The 10,578-nt window shown below is 45.8% G+C and overlaps 1 protein-coding gene across 1 annotated transcript; it reads left to right on the top strand.

Moving 5' to 3' along the window:
* The first annotated feature begins 769 nt into the window (after positions 1–769).
* Positions 770–10,421, top strand: adgrf3a (adhesion G protein-coupled receptor F3a). Its single transcript, XM_078941297.1, has 16 exons — positions 770–909; positions 995–1,126; positions 1,210–1,362; positions 1,620–1,729; positions 1,803–1,861; positions 1,936–2,054; positions 2,158–2,376; positions 2,500–2,739; positions 2,811–2,945; positions 4,447–4,555; positions 4,648–4,723; positions 4,803–4,979; positions 7,619–8,962; positions 9,035–9,073; positions 9,204–9,239; positions 9,308–10,421. Exons 2-16 carry the CDS (start codon positions 1,024–1,026, stop codon positions 9,362–9,364), a joined length of 2,976 nt encoding a protein of 991 aa, XP_078797423.1. The 5' UTR covers positions 770–909; positions 995–1,023; the 3' UTR covers positions 9,365–10,421.
* The last annotated feature ends 157 nt before the right edge of the window (positions 10,422–10,578 follow it).

Below are 10,578 nucleotides of genomic sequence, written 5' to 3'. Positions count from 1 at the left end.
AGAGGTGAAACCCAAAAACAGAGACGCAAAAACGTTCACAGAAAGACAAACGCTGCGTCAAAAGCCTGGAACGATGCAAAATACCAGATCACAGAGTAAGAGCAGGCAGGAGACGAGTTCAACAGCCGAACAATGTTTCATGATACCACACACACCACAACGCTACGGTCCAGTTTCATGACGTTCCACGGGAACCAGACCCAGTTCTCCGTAAAGGAACATGATGTGGGATTTGTCACAGACCAAGTGGACCACAGAATGTCTGATGTTTCTTCCTGCTGCGCTGATGTCACTGCGGGTTCTTACGGGTCAAGCTGGCCGCCCTCTACGACCTCCTCGGACCCGGACAACCCAAAAACCCACAGAACCCGTACGTGTCAAACCCCCCATATGGGAACATGTGACTGAGGCTTTACAGGCTGAATGGGGAATCCCATACCCAGAGAGGGCCCCTTATGGTTTAAAGGAGGGCCCCAAAAGGGCCCCCGCGTGTGTTTGTCCACAGGTGGGCACTCAGGGGGCTGGAATGCTGCACCAGGCAGCACCCCCCCCGGTGGACAACGCAGCGACTCAGGGGCCAGCAGAGCTACCTCCACTTAAGCCAGTGTGGGCAAACACAGTTGGGGCCCCCTTTTAAACCATAAGGGGGGCTCTGGGCCTCGCTGGCTGGGTAAAAACCTAAAGAAGGATGGACGCTGCACCTCAGCAAGCATGATGACATCACTGAATTTGATTGGAAATAAAGCTAACGAGCAAACGTGTCTTTGTAGGAAGATGGTGTTCTTCTGGCTTCTCTTCCTTCTGTCTTTGGACATCTGCCAGGTTGGTTGTGGTTCCATAAATACCGTCAATGAAACTTCCTGGTTTGGAATTAAACTGATCTCTGCTTCTTACAGGCTGCAGGAAACGGTAATGAAAGTTTTGCTTCAATGGCAAATATAACATTCCTCTGAGCCAAACGGTTTTCACAGAGGATTTCTGTCTCATCTTTCAGCAAACTCAACCCAAGTTTACTACACAAAAATGACGGTAGACAAAAATGCCCTTAAAACCATCCTAGACACACTAGCAGGCTTTAACTGTAATGATGGAAACAAGATCATCACTGAGCTCAACATGACCACACGTAAAGACTTTTCCTGTCGTTCAAGCAAACGTCTCTGAACTCTGATTGCAGCGTCCTAACGTTGGTCCTGTTTCTGTCTAAAGGCTGTGAGACAGTAGGAAAGACTAAAACCTGTGTCTGCAGTGACGGGTACAAATGGAGCAATCAAGTCATTCAGTCCAACAAAGACAGTTGTGATGACTCCGTGTGCACGCTCCCAAACGACTCCCACCTCACCTGCATTTCAAAGAAAACGGGTACGAACTCATCCTCATGCAGAACCGAGCCTGACACCAAAAGGCTGCACGTGCTCAGAGGAAGGGCTTGGAAATGTTGCATTCACTGACCGGCATTGCACAACGCTGCTGTCAGCATCAAAATGCTACATCCGCTTCTGAAAAAAGAAAAAAGCTCAAACAATTCTAAAGGTTTAGTTTTGTCAGGGAGAAATCCACAAACTTTATGGAGTAAGTAGCTTTTATTTCCTCACTAAAACCGTCTTTGGTCTTGACAGTTAAGGTCTCAGGATCCATCACTTTAACTGAGAAGCCAAATTATGCGGATTGTCTGCTGCCAACAAGTTCCCAAACTTACAGCGATTGCAAAGACGACGTGGAGAAAGCTGTAAGAAAACCCCCCAATGAAACTCCTGTTCTTCAGATTTGACATCTTCTGATCCGTTTATCTGTATTTTCAGTTGAAGAGCGTCTACAGCACTTTGAAAGGACTCGACACTTTCACCATAATAGGATTCAGGTGTGTCACACAGCAGCAGAATTGCTGTTTTCTGTCCAGATCTCAGAGAAATACCGGTTTGTGTTCTTCTGCAGGCCTGGAAGTGTCATCGTAGACTTTGAATTGACTGTCGTCGATGTAATCACAGCAAATACTCTGTTGGAAACATCACAAAACGTGACCATTTCAAAAACAATGAGTCTGGAGACCACAGGTATTTACCAGCAGGACGACTTTCCAGTGGGGATCCTCACAGGTCAGGGACCTCACTGGTCAGTTCCTTTCAAAGTAACCTGCCTGGTCTCTCTGTTGTCTAGGTATGGTCACCGTAACCGTGCCAAAGGACAAGGTGTTTTACAATTACAGCGCCGTGGTCACCTGCACAACCGTAGAGGATCTGAAGCTCGACCCGACGTGGACGCTGAGAAGAGATGGTTTGAACTTTGACATCACTAATGGCACAGTCTCAACACTTAAAACAAAAAGTTCAACAGAATTCCAGATCGATCTGAAAAATGTTGACAAGCATTGGACAGGTGAGACTTGTCAATCAGTGAAACTAACCTGTTGAAGATGTCTGTGGTTTAGAAGCAGACCTCAGCTTAAGCCAAAATGCCTCCCTGCATGGTCCCGTTGACCATCACGGTGTTTGTTTTCAGGTGAATACGACTGCAGCTTCACAAAAAGCAACTCAAACATCAGCGTAACGTACAAGGCCAACGCCACCATAGACATCTGCCTGAAGCCAGACATCATCAACTCTGTGGAACCCGCTTTTCCACTCTGCACAAGAAAGGATCAACTCCTGTTTGTGACGGTCACATGCCAGATAATGAAGAGCAGTGAAAGCTATAACGTGACATGGCCAGCAGATTACAGGATAAACCCAACGACTAACGGTAGACACTCTCTGCTTCACATCTGGGCTTCTCTGAATGTCTTCTTTTTCATGTCTGACTCTCTCCTGCAGATTCAAACACGCTGACGTATTCTGCTCAGAAGCTAATCGACTGTTCCAAATCGAATGACGCTAAAGGAGCTTGCAACTTTACAAACAGATGTAACCAGATCCAGGAAAGTTCATTCGAAATTGCTGTCATTGGAGGTAAGTATGGGGGTCACTCCAAAGGCCTTCAATGCCCGGGTCAGGAATCCATCCATGACCCATTCCTTACTCTAACCTCACTTCAAAACCGCTCAACCCCCCCATTCAGGACAACCCTGTGTTCAGATCAACCCCCTATACAGATCAACCCGTATGACTCGTACGGATCAACCCCCCTCATAGGGTTCAACCCCCCTCATACGGGTAACCGCCCTATGGCTGAGAATGACAAAGGCTTAAGGCCCGTACACACCGGGACGAATTTCGCGCGCGATTTTCGCCGACGTTTAACGCTTCGTGACTAAACAAAGGGCACCAATGAGAGTGTGCACACCGACACGGAAAAACGCCACGCATGAAAGCGTCAAAAAAAAAAAAAGCCTCGGGTTCGTTTTATTTTTTTGACGCGTCGAAATCTATTCGACTAATGAGAATGGCGCTTTTGCACACGTGTCTGGAGCTTCTGAAGTTACAGTAAAACACAACTTGGGCTCAACACAAAACTGCCTTGCTGAGCACACATACCAGCGAAGAAGATAGACGCCAAGTAGCGTCTACACTGCCGTGAAGAAATAATGACGGACATTCTAAAATATCCCCGAACCAAGCACCAGTTGGAGCTACTGGTGCTGGAAATATTCATGTTTTCTTTGTTTGATTCTGACAAGCGCGTAAATATTTGCTCTCTTCTTCTGAGTTAAATCGACTTTAAGAAGCCTAAAGTTGCGCAGCGCCACCTTGTGTACAGGAGTATTTCTGTTTACATTAAGCGCCATCTAATGTCAGGGAATGAAATTGCATGTTCGCTCGGCTCATCGTCAGCGAAAATCGCCTGGGTGTGAACACAAAAAACGCTGGCGAATAACGCCTGGCGAATATTCGTCCTGGTGTGTACGGGCCTTTAACCAGAAGAACCAAATAAAATAAAAACGAGAATCCAAACTTGGGGAGTAAACCGGATCAGGATGTCACTGGTGAAAGTCCAAACTTTACTCCTTGATGAAAATGTAGCTGATGAATATCTGGAAGAACCGTCTGAAGAAGAATTTCTCCCGTTAAAAACGGCACAATGGAGAAGGAGGTTCGTTCAGAAAGTGTGTGTGTGGGGGGGGGACCGAGGTTCTCAACACAAAGGTTTAAGGACACGTTTCCATGGAGACAGTCCTTTTTTCAGGAGGAAGATGAGGATCAGGAGGTTACTTATGAGGTGCCGTGTAGGACATTATTCAGAATTAGCATTCATAAACACATATGAAATCTCTCACACACACTAGTGAAAATGCTCTCACACACACAGTAGTGTGTGTGAGAGCATTTTCACATGTGTGTGTGAGAGCATTTTCACATGTGTTTATGAATGCTAATTCTGAATAATGTCCTACACGGCACCTCATAGTTACTGGTGAAGTCAGAACCAGGGTGTTAATCTGCATTTCCTCTTTGCATGTCGACATCACTGCAGAATAATCTCATCTTGTCTTTTTCAAACTATTGTAACCAGTTGGGGATAAGTACTGCCAGCAGGACAAAGACTGGCAAAACACCAAGAACAATTCCATAGCAAAGCTGAAGTGCAAAGGTGGGGCTGGAGAGAGGAAAAGAAAATGCGAGTAAGACTTCAGACCTGCTTCTTCTTCACTGCTACACCTTCTCAATAAAGTTGTTGATCAGACTTTTCCTTCTTGTTTGTGAATGTCTGCAGCGAACACGGGAACTGGGAGGAGGAAGTCTCTGAATGTTTGGTCTTATCTCTGAAGAATGTGCTGGAAAAAGCAACAGTGAGTAACATTTACTCTACAACGGCTTTTCCTGGTTTGATCAGGATAGCAAAGTGATCTGGATGCCCTCTACCTGCAGATCGCTAACAGTGGACTTGGTGATGTGAATAGAAATGCAGCAGAAGTCCTGCAAAATTTCAGCAGCCTCACCAGAACGGAGGACCTGAACACTCGGGCAAACATAGACGCATCTGTAAAAGTTTATACTACTTTGAAAGGAATGATAAACACCATAAATAACGGAACTACAGTGGAGGTGAGTACAACAGGGAGGTAGAACTCCGTGAAATGGATGGGGGGCCGGCCTGGCGGGGAAGGGGGGGGTTTCTGTGTCCTGTTTCTTTTTAATAACACTACCTGATAGGGCAGAGGTAGGGTAGGGGTGGGGTTGGGTTAAAACAAGCTCCAACATCAGAATAACAACATAAGGAAAGAAAGACCTTTCCCGCGATTACTTTTTTAAGCACGGGGGACCAAAGGTGGATCCTCCTTCGGGGTTCACTTTCCCGTTAGGACCCTCAGATTCTCCAGAGCGGGTTAATAAAGAGTCAATAGCATTTATTCTGGGGGAAACCTTCTTTTATTACCGTTCTCCTTCCTCTGTAACAATATGAATGCGCACCCCCACTGCCCCCCCATTCTGTACCTTGCTGCATGCGCTCTCTCCTCTCTCTTACACACACACACACACACACACACACACACACACACACACACACACACACACACACACACACACACACACACACGGTCCCAGCACACACACATCCCCATTCCACAACAGTGGGTCCAGACGATCCTGGCTCCAATGCCTTCTTAAAATGAGAAGATTGTAATTGTGCTGCTCCTTTGTGAAAATAAATGTAATAATACAGAAAGAGCTCTGCTGTTGACAACACTGTTGTTGACATCCATGCTAACGTTAGCTATGTTCATAAACAACAGTGACGTCGTTCACCGTTGAGTACTATTCTGCGCATGCGGGTCACTTCTCGGTCATTTCACGGACACACAGGAGATCACGAAAATTCACATTTAACGGTCTTGCAAAAAAAGCGGATTTTTTCAAAAAATCGGAATTGAGCATTAAGCCCTGCAGTGTGAACGTAGCCCAAGGTACCTTTTACGAGGAGAGCGTACAGAGATCTACCCAGCAACAACCTCTCACCACTCTGGCGCATATCCTGTTGCCTCCTCCTTTATTACGTTTGTTTGGGTATTTCCTAAATTACATATGTGCTGAGCACAGGAGGGAGGAGGGACAGATGAAGAACAGCTGTGCCACAACATGTCTGTCTGTCCTCCCACATCACCTGACCTGCACAGCCTTTTCTCACAGATAACCAACACATAGCGTCCTTGGATTCCGGTCTAGACAGATAACACAGTGTCATGCTGATGCTGGGAAGACGCTGGGACAGCAGGCTTAGAAAAGCAAATATGAGATAACTTAGATACATTTTTCCAACAGGTAGGGGTAGGGTTAAGGTAAGGTAAGGGCAGTGCTTCTCAATTATGTTTTGGCAAAGCCCCCCCTAGGAAAAAAAAAGTTACATATAACTATAGATAAGATCAGTATCTATAAAAAGTGTGTAAGTATCTTTTAACAATAACAAAAGAAAAAATCAAAATAAATCCACTTTCAACAAATATTAACTGTATTCTAGTCTAAAACAGACAAGAAGCTTAAAGTGCCTGAAATAAAAAATCTATCATTATTTATTTAAACTAGAAACATTTTGACCAACTGAACCATTTGATGCTGAGAAAAATAATTCAGTCAATAAATAATATTAAATGGTAATTTATCTGAAACATTTTTTTCCCTAAATAATATTAATGAATAAAAACATGAACATTAATCCAGAATAAATCAAGTTAAACCTTAAACAACGTTTAATATTTTTCTCTCCATAAAAACATATTCTGTCAAAATTATACAAATATGAAGATGCTGCAGAACAAAACAAACAAAGCCTGGAAACATTAATGATTAGAAATAAATCAATTCATTCTGTTTTCTTTGATCTTTTATCATTTGTTAGATCTGGACTCCTGCATCATTTTTAGCACTAAGTTCATTTCTTGGTGTGTGACGTTCAGTGTGTCTTTGTGAAACGGATCAGAGAAAACCTGTTATTGTGAATATTATTTTACCATTTTTAGGTTTTAGAAAACATTAACAACTAAATCACATATTCATGACTGGAATAACTCCAAAAATATTTGACATTTTCCTAATTTTGTGTGACACTAACAGTAAAAATCCTCCAAAAAGCCTCAATCCATTCATAAAAAATGATCTATAGTTTATTTCTGATGTCATAAAGTGCAGCTGTTTCCCTGCATTACCTGCTGTCTGTCTGTCAAATACTGACACCAACTAAAGCACAGGCAGACAAAGAAAACAATCGATGGAAAATGAAGACACGTCATCATCAAAATGTCTGCAATAGTTCCTAAAGAATGACGTTATTAGCATGAGCTGAGGAATCTAAAGGCACGCCATGATGCAGGTGTAATCGCGGCTGCGCTCCGTTCCACCTGCAGCCTGAGCATCCCCCCCCTTTTCCGTCTCACAGATAGCAGCTGCAGAGACAGTTTAGATTCAGGCTGTTTCAAACTCTGATAGAACAGAGAACAGGAAACCAATAGTGGAGCAGATTTGTTTCCAAGCACTGAGCCGCTGCTGCCACCGACCCCCGTTAAATTTGCACCACGGGAAATTGCCCGTATTACCTGTGCCTAAAGCCATTACTAGTGCGCGCCCCCCCTGGCATTGCATGGAACCCCCCCTGGCATCGGGGCGCGCCCCACTATTTGAGAAGCACTGGGTTAGGGTTAGGGTTACTCAGTTTAGCTGTTCTCACTCTAAAATGTTTGTTTTCTCTTCAGAACTTCCTGGAGTCTTCCAATAACCTGCTGAACAAGAGTTTAAGCAGTTCCTGGACCAGTGATGTTCCAAGTTACTACCAGAAGGAAAACGGTTCACTGGCTGCAGAGTATTTGTTGTCAGTTGAGGCCTTAATAAAGAAATCGAACATATCGATAGACAGGGAGAAGAAAAACCTGGTTGTGAAGAATTGCAATAATAAAGCGTGTGACGGACTCTTCAACAACAGTGTCAGTCTTCATGCTAACGTCAGTGGAGACATTAAAACAGCTGCATTCAAGAACCTGCAGGATTATCTGACCAAAAATGACAGCAATCGCACCATCAACAGTCTAGTCGTGTCCACAGCTGCCGATGTAACCGGGGAGGTTATGATTGTTATTGATTTTGACTTGCAAAAGCAAAGGCCGCGGGATACTGAGTTGATTTGTGTGTACTGGGACAACTACACACATGCATGGTCAGAGGAGGGATGTGCATGGAAAGGTCCTTCAGCAGAGGGACAATGCGTCTGCAACCACCTGTCCTCATTTGCTGTCCTCATGTCCAAAACCCCCCTGAGGGTCCCCGCTTTGAGCATGTTAACCACGGTTGGCCTGTCAATATCCATCATGTCCCTCATTGTCAATCTCGCCATAGAGATGATCGTCTGGCAGCAGGTCGTCAAGACCAACACTCTGTATTTACGCCACGCGGCCCAGGTCAACATCTCGGTGTGTTTGCTGGTGGCAGACATCTGCTTTCTGGCCTCTTCCAAGCCTGATGACGCTGAAAGCAACGGACAGACCTCAGTCTGGTGCAGGATCTTTGCAGTGCTGAAGCACTTCTTCTATCTGGCCATGTTCTTCTGGATGTTGGCCCTAAGCTCCACCCTCCTCCATCAAGCTGTTTTCCTGTTCCATAAGGTCAGCAAGAAGACCTACCTGCGCTTCTCCATCCTTCTGGGCTACGTTTGCCCTCTGCTCATCGTCTTCATCACCTTTCTTGCCAACAACGCTGGAGAGGAGGGCTCATACTTCTCATCAGACACCTGCTGGCTGGTTTACAACGGGCTTTTGAAGGGATCCATCTTCACGTTCATCATTCCCGTGGGCGTCATAGTTTTCTTTAACACGTTTTCCATGCTGGTGGTCATCATGAAGCTTCTGGAACATCACAAAAATGATGACACTCAAATTGATAAGGAGAAAGCAGCGGCCAAAACCGTCATCAGATCAGTTGTTCTTCTGACTCCCATCTTTGGCCTGACCTGGGCTTTTGGCTTAATGATAATGATCCTCGACCTCACCTCTGGAGATGTTGCTTATGCTGTCAATTACATCTTTGTTATTCTCAACGCATTCCAGGTAAAGATCGTCCGTCCTTCATGAACGAACACCTTTATTGTTGGTTTGCACTAAACTGTGTCTCGTCTTCAGGGTTTTTTCATCCTGCTGACATGTCTGAAAGACAAAATGGTAAGAAAATGAATCAAACCCTGCAGGAGAATGTATGGCTCTTTGTGGTGTTTGGTTCTGCTCACGATGGGCTGGTGTTTAGGCAGTGAAGGGGAAGTATTTAAACAGACAACTATCTTTATTCTGACAGATTCGTGAAGCTCTTCTGACTCGTTTCAAGAAAAGGGTGAGTTATTTATTTCAAGTAAAAAAACGATTATGTTTGATAAACTAACGTTTTACTCGGATCTGCAGGACGTGACGCCCATCAGTACAAGTACCGTCAAGACCGAGACGTCGTGGAAGAAGTGACGTCATTGAAGTGCTTTGCATCTGCTCTGATGTGGGACTTTCTTTCCCAGATACTCAACGTGACTGATGGTCCAAAGCTCCTTTAGTTGATCTTAACTAGACGATGTCCTTCTGACTGGCTAAACATGTGGAACCATGAAACCTGCTGTAATGACCTTAAGAGTGGAAAATGTTTCCAACAACTGATGTCTTTATGGTCTGGAGCTGTTGACCTGGTGAGGGTTTCGTTGTCATAGCAACAACATGTGTCCAAACTTTCGGTTCAGTTAATGTCACTGTCAGAGTCATACAGTTTTACAATTCATCATACAATTACAGGATTTGCATTTGTCAGCCGGATCTTAGTCCGTCATCGTGAGGCGTCTTAATTTTCCCCATCAGGAACCTTTCGGTTCCGAAAAATCCTGCTGGGATTCAAAGCGGGAAACACGGCAGCTGTCACAGATGACAGCAGACTCACACACACTCTTTGAAGTACCACAACTCTTCAACCATTTACACAATTTACGTAATTCTGATTCTGACATGGAGAAAAGAGGCTTGGCACCGATTTTGGCTCAAAGCCGCTTTTCTCCGCCTCAGAATCCATTAATTGTCTAAACGGTTAAAGACTAACCAGTAAAAAACATCGGCGGGTACGTGCCCTCCCCCGTCGGCGGGTACGTGCCCTCCCCCCTCAGCTGGTACGTGCCCTCCCCCCCCGGCGGGAACGTGCCCTCCCCCCTCAGCTGGTACGTGCCCTCCCCCCTCAGCTGGTACGTGTCCTCCCCCCTCGACGGGAACGTGTCCTCCCCCCTCAGCTGGTACGTGCCCTCCCCCCCCGGCGGGAACGTGCCCTCCCCCCTCAGCTGGTACGTGCCCTCCCCCCTCAGCTGGTACGTGCCCTCCCCCCTCGGCGGGTACGTGCCCTCCCCCCTCAGCGGGAACGTGCCCTCCCCCCTCGGCGGGTACGTGCCCTCCCCCCTCGGCGGGTACGTGCCCTACCCCCTTTAGTGGGAACGTGCCCTCCCCCCTTTGGCGGGTACATGCCCTCCCCCCTCGGCGGGAACGTGCCCTCTGCTCTGGTTACAGGAGCAGCTTTTTCCACAGTTAGGATGAAAAACATCCATCCATCAACATCCAGACATACCATGGTCCTGTTGCTACCTGAGTCTGTTTTGTGATTGGTTGATTTTATTAGCCAGTCACCAAAGCATTACGGGGTAAACTTCTTA

The sequence above is a fragment of the Oryzias latipes genome, chromosome 22, assembly GCF_053564925.1.
Source record: "Oryzias latipes strain Hd-rR chromosome 22, Olatipes_Hd-rR_3.1".
Classification (NCBI taxonomy): Eukaryota; Metazoa; Chordata; class Actinopteri; order Beloniformes; family Adrianichthyidae; genus Oryzias; species Oryzias latipes.
The sequence above is the reverse complement of the archived record's forward strand: the minus strand, read 5'-3'. Positions and strand labels throughout refer to the sequence as shown.

Bases quoted from the DNA above. Each gene is read 5' to 3' on its own strand.
- adgrf3a (XM_078941297.1), top strand. From the start codon at position 1,024: ATGACGGTAGACAAAAATGCCCTTAAAACCATCCTAGACACACTAGCA. The intron at 2,377-2,499 runs GTGAGACTTGTC...GTTTGTTTTCAG, and splicing joins TGTTGACAAGCATTGGACAG to GTGAATACGACTGCAGCTTC. The intron at 9,240-9,307 runs GTGAGTTATTTA...TCGGATCTGCAG, and splicing joins TGACTCGTTTCAAGAAAAGG to GACGTGACGCCCATCAGTAC.